The sequence below is a fragment of the Oncorhynchus kisutch genome, linkage group LG1 (genome assembly GCF_002021735.2).
Source record: "Oncorhynchus kisutch isolate 150728-3 linkage group LG1, Okis_V2, whole genome shotgun sequence".
In the NCBI taxonomy this organism is placed as follows: Eukaryota; Metazoa; Chordata; class Actinopteri; order Salmoniformes; family Salmonidae; genus Oncorhynchus; species Oncorhynchus kisutch.
Window position 1 is genome coordinate 53,073,272 of NC_034174.2, and position 14,830 is coordinate 53,088,101.

Below are 14,830 nucleotides of genomic sequence, written 5' to 3' on the forward strand. Positions count from 1 at the left end.
CAAAACAAATTTCAGCACTTTTATCATTTCTGTGTTTCCTGCACTCAATTGAAGTGGTGGAAAAAGTACCCAATTGTCATACTTGAGTAAAAGTAAAGATACGTTAATAGAAAATTACTCAAGTAAAAGTGAGTCACCCAGTGAAATACTGCTTGAATAAAAGTCTAAAAGTATTTACTTTTAAATATACTTAAGTATCAAAAGTAAATGTAATTGATAAAATGTACTTAATTATCAAAAGTAAAAGTATAAATAATTTCAAATTCCTTATATTAAGCATACCAGATGGCACCATTTTCTTGTTTGTATTTTTATTTTAGGATCGCCAGGGGCACACTACAACACTCAGACATTTACAAATAAAGCATTTGTGTTTAGTGAGTCCTCTAGATCAGAGGCAGTAGATGACCAGGGATGTTCTCTTGACAAGTATGTGAATTTGACCATTTACCTCTCCTGCTAAGCATTCAAAATGTAACGAGTACTTTTAGGTGTCAGGGAAAATGTATGGAGTAAAAAGAACAGTATTTTCTTTAAGAATGTATTGAAGTAAAAGTTGTCAAATAAAAATGGTAAAGTACAGATACCAAAACAAATGACTTGAGTAGTAATTGAAAGTATTTTTACTTAAGTACTTTACACCACTGCTCAAGATAATTTCCACACTGCCACGTAGGGCTGCACGGTATGGGCAAATAATCTAGAACTTATTTTTAACCAAATGTTGCAATCGCAATTTGACTTGCTAATTAGAGCAAAACTGTTGGAATCATGGAAATATAATTACTATTCCAATTCTATAGTTAGAATATAATAGTGGACACTTTGAATACAGTGTTTGAGATGACAACGAATTAAAATGCCAGGGAGGAGTTTTTGTAACAGGGTAGGAACTAAACACTGATAAGTGTTTCCTAGGGGACCCTATAAGCTTTGGCTACATTGCATGTATTCTCTTAGCTACTTCATGTAGCTAACATATTCTTGCTTTGCATATTCCTCTTTGATTTAGAAGATGCTGTTGCACAAACAACATGCAGATGTAAGAAACACAAACTAATCGTGTCATTATAGAACGCTAGTGTATTTATATTAAGAAGGAAAGTGAAAACAGTATGGTTGTCATCAACATTGTTACATGTGCTGCGTTGACCATGCAGACTGAACGCAAGTGTCTCGTGGTTGAGGAACATCAAATGCGCTCCTTGAGTGACAGGGGGCATGGCTAAGTCTGTGTGGAAAGTGGCACGGAGAGAAAGAGGGGAGAGAGATGACTGAAGTAGCGAAGTAAACTATACAAATTGACATTACACATAGCATATCACATTTAACAAACCAAACATTCAAATAAAAACCCAAACCGGTCCCTGCATCAATACCGGTATATCATAAAATACGGTATACCGCCCAGGCCTAGTCTCAAGTGGGACAAACAACTTTAATATTGCAGATTTGTTCCTGTTTTTTGACCAAAGATCTTGAGGGAGTATGCGAGCCAGACGTTCACTTCACCTAACCGCGTTCTGCTAGGAACAAGCCGAACCTAGTTTGTAGATGCCTTGAGGGCTCTATTTTAACAATCCAAATGCAAAAATAAATCTTTGTGCACTCGCTGTTGCTTTGTGGGTGTGTCAGAAATATTTGTTCTATTTTGACAGCGGGAATTATGGGCGCACACCTGCCGTTAGTGTAAAGAGGCAGGCTTTCTATGAATTATACCGTTGTTGTTCTGACGAGGGCTTGACTACTCACTGGTCAATGAAAGCCTGTTCCAAAGTAAAAATAAAAAAATAAAAATTCTTTCCTTGTTTCAGGTCAACATCATAAACAAATTGTACATATATTTGATTTCCAAAAAACATTACCAGGTAACATAAAACATAGCATAACAAACAACAAAACAATGAGAGCGAACAAAAACACACTGAGTTCTCTGCTCTCTTACAATGTTTCATTGCCTCTAACGATTTTTCTATACAAGCCTTCCTTAATTTGACTGTTGCAAAGTGTGTGGCTGTAGTGTATATAGAATACAAAATACCCCTAACGAAAATTATTCCATACAAGAAAGCGGAGTCAAATGGGCCAGGGTCCAGTTGTATCAACGAAAGACTCATAGTATTTGTATATTGACACTTCTTAGGGTATCTGCAAGTTTAGGGGGAAGGGATCCAATATTGTGAAGTAATCTCTTTCCTTGTTCCGAAATATAGTTCTCAGTTTTTCCAGTGGCAGCACTTTAAAGACCTCATAATTCCCCTGATGTATTGTTAGTGGCTGGTAGTTCGTACAGTTAAGGAGAATACATTTGCGGCCAACAAAGAGTATTTCTTTTAAGATTGAGCTGTGCTATGGTAAACGAGGTCCTATTTCCAATGACACTTATGGATGATCCATTCCTAGAATGGTCCAAAACAGATGGCCATGAGTGGCTTTTTCCTTCTTACACATATTACAGGTATCAGATGATTTTGCATTCATTTTATTACATATAATGGAAGTCCTATGAACCTTTTGCACAATCTTTATATTGTATCTGTTGCACCTTGCAGATGAACAGTTGTCATGCCTCGTGCACATCTTTTATCCAGTTTTGAATTTCTGGGCCTCTTTCCAGTTCTGTTTCCCAGTCAGAGCACCTGTGTTACTTTCAACATTAGTGTATAGCAACATAAAAATTGCTATTCAATTTTGTCAACTGTGGTTCGTATTGGGTTCTGTGGGAGGAACACCATCTTGGATTCAATAAGATACGCATAGAATTGTCTGTGTGATACAGCACATTTTTGTTGGATTTGCTGAAACAATAGCAATATCACCATCAAACATCTCTATTGACCTTTTACCTTTCTGTTACCAGAGATGGAAAATGCTGTTAGAAACAACAGGGGGAAGACCTTGTTTTTAATAAGGGGAGTCAGAGCAGAGAAGTAATCCTTTCTCCCAAGGTGTTTGCAATTATCTCTCCAGACTTTAAAGGGATTCTTTGGGATTTAGCAATGAGGCCGTTTACCTAATTCCTCAGAGTCAGAAACTCGTGGATACCATTTTTATGTCTGTAGGAACTTAGAGGTAGTTTCGTGGACCAATGCTAACTGTGCGACTGCATTCCATTTTTTTTATCACTGGCCTGAGGGGCATGGTATATCAACTTTATCCAGTTAACGAAATTCTCTCCCGCTTAAGTACTTTAAATAGGTATGGCCATTCTACTCGGTCAAATGCCTTCTAAGCATCCAGTGATAGGCTCACTGCTGGCTCACTGCTCTATGTTGTGATTGCTCACCGTGTTGTATTATGCTGAGGAGATTTATGAAATTGATGAATGAATGCCTTTGCGTCTACCAGCTTTATTAAAGGTGGTAGAAATCTTTCTAGTCTCCTAACTAGGGTCTTAGATAAAAGTTTACTGTCCACATTAATAAGGGACACAGGCCTATAGCTCCCGTGGTCTTCTGCTGGTTTACCTTTCTTTAGAATAAGATCAACTTTAAACCATGCTAATATTAGAGGTAGTTCGCCATTGGCAAAGGGGTCTGTATACATTCCTAAATAGGGATTCTGTTCAGTCTTGTCAATTCTTATAAGGGTTTAATTGCCTTTTGTATTTATTCTTTGGATATCTCTTGCATTGTATTTCTGCCTCCCACAGGTATTGTTGGGAGAGAGTTTATCCAGAAAGGATTGCATGTCAGCCAGATTATTGCTGGTCTGAGCTGTAGAGCGACAGTTAATTTCTATAGTGTTGAATCGTTCCAACCCTGATTGATGCTTTAATGAAGGGATAGCAGCTGGTGCAGTTATATTATTTGCCAGTCTTGAAAGGAGGAGATTTTGTTTACTTCCGTATTCATATAATCTGTGTCTAGCCTGGAAAAAAGATGCTTTTGATTTATCTGTAAGCAGTTAGTCTAATGCTGATCTTTTTAATGTTTTTTCTCTTTAAACAGCAAGAAACAATCTTAGTTTTAATATCACGTGCACAATTACAGTGAAATGCCTCCAATGCCTTGGCAGGTCTAAACCCACCGATGCAGTAATCAATGTAGTACTACAAATTATTCCCTCTCATAACTGTCTTGCCTGCTTCCCAAATTATTGAAGGAGATATGTTGGATGTTTCATCGTTCTCCATGTAGAGATTCCATTGATTCTTTAAATAGACAATGAATTCAGGTGTGGTTCGATCCCAGGCTGTGTCACAGCCGGCCGTGACCTGCGAGGCACATTTGGCCCAGCGTCGTCCGGGTTAGGCAAGGGTTTGGCCGGCCGGGATTTCCTTGTCCCATTTGCGCTCTAGCAACTCCTTGTGGCGTGGCGGGCCGGGTGCCTGCAAGCTGACTCCGGTCGCCGGCTGGTCGGTGTTTCCTCCGACACATTGGTGCGGCTGGCTTCCTGGTTAAGTGAGCAGTATGTCAAGAAGCAGTGCGGCTTGGCTGATTCGCTTTTCGAAGGACGCATGGCTTTTTACCTTCGCCTCTCCCGAGTCCTATCGCTTCAACTCCCCTATGGACAAGACTGTAACTACCAATTGGATATCACGAAAAAGGGGTAAAGGTACAAAAATATGTTTATGTATATATATCTATATGTATATATATGTGTGTATGTATATTTATTTATTAATTACACAGAAAATGAAATACAATGTACGTATGTATACCCTTAGTTTTCCTAGATGCCTTCTGATTGGGAGGTTTTTGATCGACCCAGTGGGTTCAATGGACAGGTATAGTCTCGTCCTAAAACACAGAATGGTGTTGCCAGTGAAAATACATAATTTACAAGTTTTGCAATAAAAGGTATTTTCGTAAATATTAGGTGCATAAATTGATCCCAGCTGAATATACTCGCATATAGAAAACCAGTAATAATGACATAATGATGAACTGAGATAAAGCTCCGCCTTATCTCAGTTCACTGGTCACGATGGCAACACCCATCCGTAGCACGCGCTCCAGCAGGTGTATCTCACTGATCATCCCTAAGCCAACACCTCATTTGGCCGCCTTTCGTTCCAGTTCTCTGCTGCCTGTGACTGGAACGAATTGCAAAAATCGCTGAAGTTGGAGACTTATCTCCCTCACCAATTTCAAACATCTGCTATCTGAGCAGCTAACCGATCGCTGCAGCTGTACATAGTCTATCGGTAAATAGCCCACCCATTTTTACCTACCTCATCCCCATACTGTTTTTATTTATTTACTTTTCTGCTCTTTTGCACACCAATATCTCTACCTGTACATGACCATCTGATCATTTATCACTCCAGTGTTAATCTGCAAAATTGTAATCATTCGCCTACCTCCTCATGCCTTTTGCACACAATGTATATAGAATCTCTTTTCTTTTTTTTCTACTGTGTTATTGACTTGTAACTCTGTTGTCTGTTCACACTGCTATGCTTTATCTTGGCCAGGTCGCAGTTGCAAATGAGAACTTGTTCTCAACTAGCCTACCTGGTTAAATAAAGGTGAAATAAATAAATAAATAATAATAAAGAATCCTGAACAATCTTATCCAGTGATAAAATCTGGGTATTCTTTTTACCTAAGAATGGCAGCGTCTCTGCTTTTAGAATTATATGACACGTAAAACACTTTGCCTATCCATTTCGCTTTAATTTCTCATGTCAGATGTTTCCTGTAGGAGAGCAATCTGAACCTTTTCTCTTTTAAGCTGATAGGCAAATGAATTCCTTTCAAATGAATAGTAGTTGTCTTTAAATACTCATGGGGGTTTGCTGTTGCAGGATTTGCAATGAGAACAGTCAGTTTTTCCAATATTTTTACAACATTAAAAGAAAGAAAAATATAACAATCAATATACAGTACCAGTCAAAAGTTTGGACACCTACTAATTCAATGGTTTTTCTTTTTGTGCTGTTTTCTACATTGTAGAATAACAGTAAAGACATCTAATGGAATAACGCATATGGAATCATGTAGTAACCAAGAAAGTAAAAAAACAAATGTATTTTAGATTTAGCCACCCTTTGCATTGATGACAGCTTTGCACAATCTTGGCATTCTCTCAACCAGCTTCACCTGAAATGCTTTTTCAACAGTCTTGAAAGAGTTCCCACATATGCTGAGCAATTGTTGGCTGCTTTTCCTTCATTCTGCAGTCAGGTGATTGTGGAGGCCAGGTCATCTAATACAGCACTCCATCACTCTCATTCTTGGTCAAATAGCCCTCGCACAGCCTTGAGGTGTGTTGGGTCATTGTCCTGTTGAAAAACAAATGATAGTCCCACTAAGCGCATACCAGATGGGATGGCGTATGGCTGCAGATTGCTGTGGTAGCCATGCTGGTTAAGTGTGCCTTGAATTCTAAATAAATCACAGACAGTGTCACCAGCAAAGCACCACCACACCTCCTCCATGCATCCGGAGATCATCTGTTCGCCTATTCTGCGTCTGACAAAGACACAATGGTTGGAACCAAAAATATCACAGTTGGACTCGTCAAACCAAAAGGACAGATTTCCACCGGTCTAATGTCCATTGCTCGTGTTTGTTGGCCCAGACAACTCTCTTCTTATTGATGTCCTTTAGTAGTGGTTTCTTTGCAGCATTTCGACCATGAAGGCCTGATTCATGTAGTCTCCTCTGAACAGTTGATGTTGAGATGTCTGTTACTTGAACAGGTCCTGACTGTCTTGCCCAACCTATTTTTCTGTGTAACCTTCCCAAACCAGCAGGTCAAGCAGTAGGATAGAATGCTCTCAGTGAATGATCTATAAAAGAGAACCATGATGGTTCGATCAACATTTAAAAAAGTGCAATTTCCGTAGGAAATAGTCTGTTGTCCTTTCTTAAAAATTGCATCAGTACACTGATCCCAGGACAGCTTGTTGTTTTTAAAAATGTTTTTTTTTACCTTCAGTTAACTTCTTATGGTATAGGGGACGGTTGCGTCCCACTTGGGAAAAAAACAGGGAAAATGCAGCGTGGCAAATTTTTAAAAAATGATAGGAAAATAAAACTTTTGTTAAATCACACATGTAAAATACTTAATTAAAGCTACACTCGTTGTGAATCCAGCCAACATGTCAGATTTTAAAAAGGCTTTTCGGCGAAAGCATAAGAATCTATTATCTGATGATAGCACAATAGTGAACAAAGAGTAGCCTATTTCAACCCTGCAGGCGCAACACAAAAACGCAGAAATATAAAACATGCATTACCTTTGACGAGCTTCTTTTGTTGGCACTCCAATATGTCCCATAAACATCACAATTGGTCCTTTTGTTACATTAATTCCGTCCATCTACAGTGGGGCAAAAAATTATTTAGTCAGCCACCAATTGTGCAAGTTCTCCCACTTAAAAATATGAGAGAGGCCTGTAATTTTCATCATATGTACACTTCAACTATGTCAGACAAAATGAGAAAAAAAATCCAGAAAATCACATTGTAGGATTTTTTATGAATTTATTTCACTGTTGCTGGGCAACGAAGGAGTGGCTTCGTAAGAAGCATTTCAAGGTCCTGGAGTGGCCTAGCTAGTCTCCAGATCTCAACCCCATAGAAAATCTTTGGAGGGAGTTGAAAGTCTGTGTTGCCCAGCAACAGCCCCAAAACATCACTGCTCTAGAGGAGATCTGCATGGAGGAATGGGCCAAAATACCAGCAACAGTGTGTGAAAACCTTGTGAAGACTTACAGAAAACGTTTGACCTCAGTCATTGCCAACAAATGGTATATAACAAAGTATTGAGATAAACTTTTGTTATTGACCAAGTCCTTATTTTCCACCATAATTTGCAAATTCACAATGTGATTTTCAGGATTTTTTTTCTAATTTTGTCTGTCATAGTTGAAGTGTACCTATGATGAAAATTACAGACCTCTCATCTTTTTAAGCTGGAGAACTTGCACAATTGGTGGCTGACTAGCTACTTTTTTTCCCCACTGTATGTGTTATTTCATAGTTGTGATGTCATCACTATTATTCTACAATGTATAAAATAGTTATAAAAAAATGAAGAACCCTTGAATGTGTAGGTGTCCAAACTTTTCTATCATTCTGGGGGATTGGAAATATGCAGACATTTACATTAATGGAAGCTACAATCTATCTGCAATATTAAATGTACATTATAAAAATAGAGCCCTAGACCTTTTTTTAAAGTGTCGTTCTTCTGTTTGTTTTTGTCTACTGCAGAGAAGCGAACAGACACCAACGGCAGGGTTTATTTTGTTCACCACACAACGCGGATGACTCAGTGGGAGGACCCACGGACACAAGGGTCAGTTGAACTTCTAAACAAACAACACAAGTATTGTACTGTTAATCAAAACTCTTGCATGACTGTCTATGCCCTGTAAATAAGTGTGTGTGTCTGTCCCTCCTGTAGGCTGCTGAATGACAAGCCCCTACCTGAAGGCTGGGAGATGAGGTTCACAGTGGATGGCATCCCCTACTTTGTGGACCACAACCGGAGAACCACCACCTACATAGACCCTCGCACGGGCAAATCCTCCCTGTGAGTCTAGTAAACTCTCAAGTGTTCACTCACCCTTTGATTTCTGGCCGGCTCTCTAATCTCTAGACTCACTTACTCATTCACTTACGTGCTAACACACCCACATATTTAAAATACTTAATTTTAATCCACAAATCGCATTAGTCAAAGTACATAGGTGCACTCACCCACCTAATTGACCATTCCCTAAGCCCACCATTTTCCAGGAAGTCCAAATCCTAGTTCAAACCATTGGAGAAAACCCCTCACAATGATCGCAAACTGTTTTTAATACACAATGAAATTAAACACAGACTACCCCTTGTGGATCAGGAGAATACTGGGAATGTTGTGGTGGACAGTCATTACAATTGCTTCACTTGAACCTGGTAAAATTAAGTTTGTATTATGGCAAGTCACTGGATGCCTCTGAATGCAGTGTAAAAGTTATATTCATAATAGCTAATATGGCTAGCTAACATGCATTAGGAGAAAACATGTTATATTAATTGGCTAGCTAGTGTTAGCAAAGGTTTCAATGTTGACTCAAGTAGGGCTGGGCGTTATACCATATTTTACTATACACCGGTATTTATGCACGGACCGATTTGGGTTTTTACTTTACATTCTATAACGGTATTTGAATGTTTGGTTTGTTAAATGTGATACGACGCGTGTAATGTCCATTTTTATAGTTTACTCCGCTACTTGAGTCATCCCTCCGCTCTCTCTCAATCTCTCTTCGTGCTGCTTTCCACACAGACCTAGTCCCACCCCCTGTCACTCAAGGAGCGTATTTGTTGTTGCTTGACCACGAGACACGTTCGTTCAGTCTGCATGGTACATGCAGCAATGTTGATGTCAACGATGTTTACACTTTGATCTTAATATAAATCCACAAGCGTTCTATAATTACAATATTACTTTGTGTTTCTTACATCTGCAAACAGCTAGTTTATATTTTCTTAGCAAGTTAAGCTAAATCGTGTTAGCCACTAATGCTAATCGCTAGTTAGCTGGCAGAGTCAGAGCGAACGGAGCCAGCTAATACAGCCTGATACCAGTACTGGTGGAGGCTTAAATCAGCATGTTGTTTGTGCAACAGTATCTGCTAAATCAAAGAGGAATAGGCAAAGCATGAATATATATATATATATGGGCTATATAAATAAAGATTTAATGTAGCCAAAGATTATAGCGTCCCCCAGGAAACACGGAACATCACTTGGGTTCCTAACCTGTCACAATACCTCGTCCATGGCATTTTCATTCGTTGTCATGTCAAACAACACTGTATTCAAAGTGCCCACTATTATTTCTATTCTAACTATAGAATTATAATAAACATATTTCCACGATTCAAAAAGTTCACCCAAGTGTTTTGATCTAAATCGCAATTGCAACATTTGGTTAAAAATAAGGCCTGGTATTTTTGCCCATATCGTGACTGTGGAAATGATCTCAAACGAGTGCAGGAAATGCAGAAATGGATGGAAACGCCGGAAATTATTTTAGGTTGAATTGAATAGTATAAAACAATCAGAATGGAGAAAGACCCATTGAGAATATATGTGTTGCTACCCTAGGGCCACGCACTACTCATAAAGCAAATTTAGAACTTTTATTAATCAAAAACATAAAATACTGTGAAAAATACCATATGATATTTTGGCCATATCGCCCAGCCCTAGACTCAAGGAGCGCTAGGTAGCCAGTTAGCAAACAATGCATTTTAAGGTATAACAGTCGCAATTACCCCTGGGACGGCTGGTAACCTAGCGGTTAAGAGCGATGGGTTAGGAACTGAAAGGTCGCTGGTTTGAATTCCTGAGCCGCCAAGTTTGAAAAATCTGCCGTTCTGCCCTTGAGCAAGGCAGTTAACCCCCAACAACAACTGCTACCCGGGTGCTGTTGACGCGGAAGTCGATTAAGACAGTCCCCCACACCTCTCTGAGGGGTTGGGTTAAATGCGGAAGACACGTTCTGGTTGAATGCATTTAGTTGTGCAACTGACTTCCATGCTTTTGAAACGTGAGTTTGTCATGACTCGGGTTTGGTTAGCAACGTTGCTATCCACCGTAGCGCTGCGATTTTGTTGCCCCAAATTCTGGGGTGGGGCTTAACGAAGGTTCAATTGTGTCACCCAATTCAGAGATGGAAAATGTATTTCATCTTTGCTTCCCACAGTGAGAACGGGCCCCAGATCACCTACGTCAGGGACTTCAAAGCGAAAGTGCAGTACTTCAGGTTCTGGTGTCAGGTATGTACCCTACACACCCTGAATCCTAGTTTCAAGTTTGTCACGTGCACTAGTACACGTGCTTGCTCTTTCCCAACAATGCAGTAGTACTATACATTTTTTTTTAAATAAGATAAAGCCAACTTGAACAAAAACACAGGAAATATAAATAATAACACAAAGTAAGTAAGCTATATACAGGGTCAGTGCCAATACCATATACAATGTGCAGGGATACTGGCATGGTAGGGTTAGATATGTAGGGTGGTAAGGTGACTAGGCATCAGGATATATGATAATCAGAGTAGCAGCAGCGTATTTGATGATTGTGTGTGGGTGTAGAATCTGTATGAATGTGTGTGCGTGAGTAAATGAAGAGTGTGTGTGTGCATATAGAGACAGTGCAAAAATATAAACGTCAATGCAGAAAGTCCATGTAGCCCTTTTGTTGGCTATTTAGCAATCTCATGGCTTGGGGATAGAAGCTGTTCAGGAGTCTGTTGGTGTCAAACTTGATGCTCCGGTACCACTTGCCAAACGGAAGCAGAGAGAACACTATGGCTTGGGCCTTTAACAATTTTCCGGCCCTTTTCACACGGCCTGATATAGAGGTCCTGGATGGGAGGGAGCTCGGCGCCACTGCCTTCGGAAAGTATTCAGACCCCTTGACTTTTTACACATTTTGTTAGGTTACAGCCTTATTCTAAAATTGATTCAATTGTTTTTTTCCCCTCATCAATCTACACACAATACCCCCATAATGTTAATTTATAAAAAATAAAAAACTATACATAAACTATTCAGACCCTTTACTCAGTACTTTGTTGAAGCACCTTTGGCAGCAATTACAGCCTCGAGGCTTCTTGGGTATGACTCTACAAGCTTGGCACACCTTTATTTGGCGTGTTTCTCCCATTCTTCTCTGAATATCTCAAGCTCTGTCAGGTTGGATGGAGAGTGTCGCTGCACAGCTATTTTCAGGTCTCTCCATAGATGTTCTATCGGGTTCAAGTCCGGGCACTGGCTGGGCCAATCAAGGACATTCAGAGACTTGTCCCGAAGCTACTCCTCTGTTGTCTTGGCTGTGTGCTTAGGGTCGTTGGCCTGTTGGAATGTGAACCTTCGTCCCAGTCTGAGGTCCTGAGAACTCTGGGGCATGTTTTCGTCAAGGATCTTTCTGTACTTTATTCCGTTCATCTTTGCCTTGATCCTGACTAGTCTCCTGTTCCCTGCCACTGAAAAACATCCCCACACCACCATGCTTCACCGTAGGGATGGTGCCAGGTTTTCTCCAGATGGTGACGCTTGGAATTCAGGACAAAGAGTTAAATCTTGGTTTCATCAGACCAAAGAATCTTGTTTCTCATGGTCTGAGAGTATTTAGGTGCCTTTTGGCAAACTCCAATCGGGCTGTCATGTGCCTTTCACTGAGGAGTGGCTTCCGTCTGGCCACTCTACCATAAAGGCCTGATTGGTGGAGTGCTGCAGAAGGAACTCTGGAGCTCTGTCAGTGACCATCAGGTTCTTGATTACCTCCCTGACCAAGGCCCTTTTCCCCCGATTTCTCAGTTTTGCCAGGCGGTCAGCTCTAGGAAGAGTATTGGTGGTTCCAAACATCTTCCATTTAAGAATGATGGAGGCCACTGTGCTCTTGGGGACCTTCAGTGCTGCAGACAATTTTTGGTACCCTTCCCCAGATCTGTGCCTCAACACAATCCAGTCTCGGAGCTCTACGGACAATTCCTTCGATGAGGTCAATTTCGTGTCTCATACCAAAGGGTCTGAAAACTTATGTAAGGTATTTCTGTTTTTATATTTTGTAGATTAGCAAACATTTCTAAGAACTTGTTTTCGCTTTGTCATTATGGGGTATTGTGAGTAGATTGCTGAGGAAACATTTTTATTTATTCCATTTTAGAATAAGGCTGTAACATAAAATGTGGAAAAAGTCAAGGGGTCTGAATACTTTGAAGGCACTGGGCTGTCTGCACCACCCTCTATAGAGCAGTTGCGGTGCAGTTGCCATACCAAGCAGTGATGTAGCCAGTCAAGATGGCCTCAGTGGTGCAGCTGTAGAACATTTTGAGGATTTGAGGGCCCATGCCACCATGACTATGGTTTTGTAGTCAATGAACAGCATTCTCACATAGGTATTCCTCTTATCTAGGTGAGTGAGGGCAGTGTGGAGTGCAATTTGAGATTGCATCGTCTATGGATCTGTTTGAGCAGTATGCAAATTGGAGTGGGCCTGGGACGATGGAGATGATTTGTTCCATAACCAGCCTTTCAAACACTTCATGATTACAGATGTGAGTGCTATAGGGTGGTAGTCATTGTGACAGGTAGTCTTAGGAACAGGAATGATGGTGGTCAGCTTGACACTTGGGGATTACAGACTGGGACAAAGAGAGGTTGAAAATGACAGTGAATATGCCTGCCACCTGTCCTGCACACGCTCTGAGAATGCGCCCTGGAATACCGTCTTGCCCTCCGAGTCCTAACGAGTCTTGACCTGATTTAAAAACCTTACTGACGTCGTCCGCGTAGCGCAAGATCACCCAGTCCGCGGGGTCCCTCGTGCACGGCTTGGTGTTGTTTTTGTCAAACCGTGCATTGAGTTAATCTGGTAGAAAGGCAAAATTGGCCAGATCACAGCAGGTTTTTTCTTTGTAATCTGTAATGGACTGTAGCCCCTGCCACATGTGTTGGGCATCAGAGCCTGTGTAATAGGATTCCACCTCGTTCCGATATTGTCCTTTTGCTTGTTTGATGGCTCTGCAGAGGCCGTAGAGGGAGTTCTTGTACATGTTCGTGTCCTCAGCCATAGCCTTAGTGTTGGCTGCGGTTGTCCTGTCCTTTAGCACCAACCTCAAGGCTATGGGCTTTTGATTGGGGAATCAGCGAACCTACACTTTGGGGACAACATCGGTGATGCATTCCTAATGTAGCTGGTGACTGAGCTCATTAGCTCGCTGATGCTGTTGGCGGAGTCCCGAAACATGTTCCAGTCAGCGCTGGCAAAGCCGTCTTGTAGCATAACCTTCGAAATGGAGGACCAGCTTCTGCTTGTAAACAGGAAGCAGGAGTATAGAGTCATGATCTGCTTTGCTGAAGGGGGGACAAGCGAGGGCCTTGTATGTTTGCTTGTGTGTAGAGTAACCGTGGTATAAGACTTATCACCCATAGTAACGAAGGATGCAAGGAAAGCAGCTTTCGGGTGCATGGCTTCCTGCTTGTTTATAGCCTCATACAATTTAAGTGCCAACTTGAGGTATTCCAAGATGCGCTAGCTAGGTATTCCAAGATGGGTGAGGTATTCCAAGATGGGTGAACAATGGGTTGAGACTTACCCTGCGCTAGAGTCAGCACACTGTTTGCTGTTGATTTCCCTGAATCCAATGTCCTCTCTGCTCGAGAATCCATCTAGTTGGATAGCCATGGGGTTATTGAGGGTCGGGTATCTAGTCCGAAAGGCCAGTTTCATCAAAACACACAATATTGCAGTTACGAGAGTCCATTTTGTTATCAAGTGACTGGCCAATAGAATGGAGGGAGTAGGTGGCCGGCGTGTGGATAGCCTGAAAATTGGATCGGAATTACACAGAGCCCAGATTTAGTTGACTACCGATCTGATGTTCAAAAGTTCTTGTTGATCATAAGAAATCAATAGTGGATGCATTTCGTGCAAAAATAGTAAAGATAAACGCAAAATAACAAAGTTGGCTCACAAGACGGCAGCCATACAGTACTGCGTCATCTTCAATCACTACTAGATCGTAGTGTGCACTTTATATCCTCAACCACCTCTACCACCTCTACCACCACCACCACCTCTAAGTATCGTTTTTGTTTTTCATTTGGACACTCTTGAAAACAAGATTCAAGAGATTTCATTCTGCTAAATTTTAAATAAATATTCAGTGAGTCTTTGGCATTGTGTCCCAATTCTCCCAAAGTATGCACTTACAGGTGCACTCTACCCCATGCCTTTAAAAGGAGAATTGGTGTATTTATTGCCGCGTTAGAGGGAGATTCCACTAGACCTGGGTCAAAATATTATTAAGCATTTTTACAATACTTTGAGCGTTTGCTTAAGCCTGTCTGTAATGCCTCGTGAGTAGA

General features: G+C 40.9%; 1 protein-coding gene across 4 annotated transcripts in view; it reads left to right on the forward strand.

Moving 5' to 3' along the window:
• Positions 1-14,830, forward strand: part of LOC109891334 (E3 ubiquitin-protein ligase Itchy) — a 58,892-nt gene that overhangs the window by 32,744 nt on the left and 11,318 nt on the right. For all 4 annotated transcript variants that reach the window (XM_020483796.2, XM_031827012.1, XM_031827008.1 and 1 more), the window contains 3 exons: positions 8,169-8,253; positions 8,362-8,490; positions 10,657-10,729. In XM_020483796.2, the coding sequence (XP_020339385.1) occupies positions 8,169-8,253; positions 8,362-8,490; positions 10,657-10,729 (287 nt within the window). The remainder of the gene's footprint in view (positions 1-8,168; positions 8,254-8,361; positions 8,491-10,656; positions 10,730-14,830) is intronic.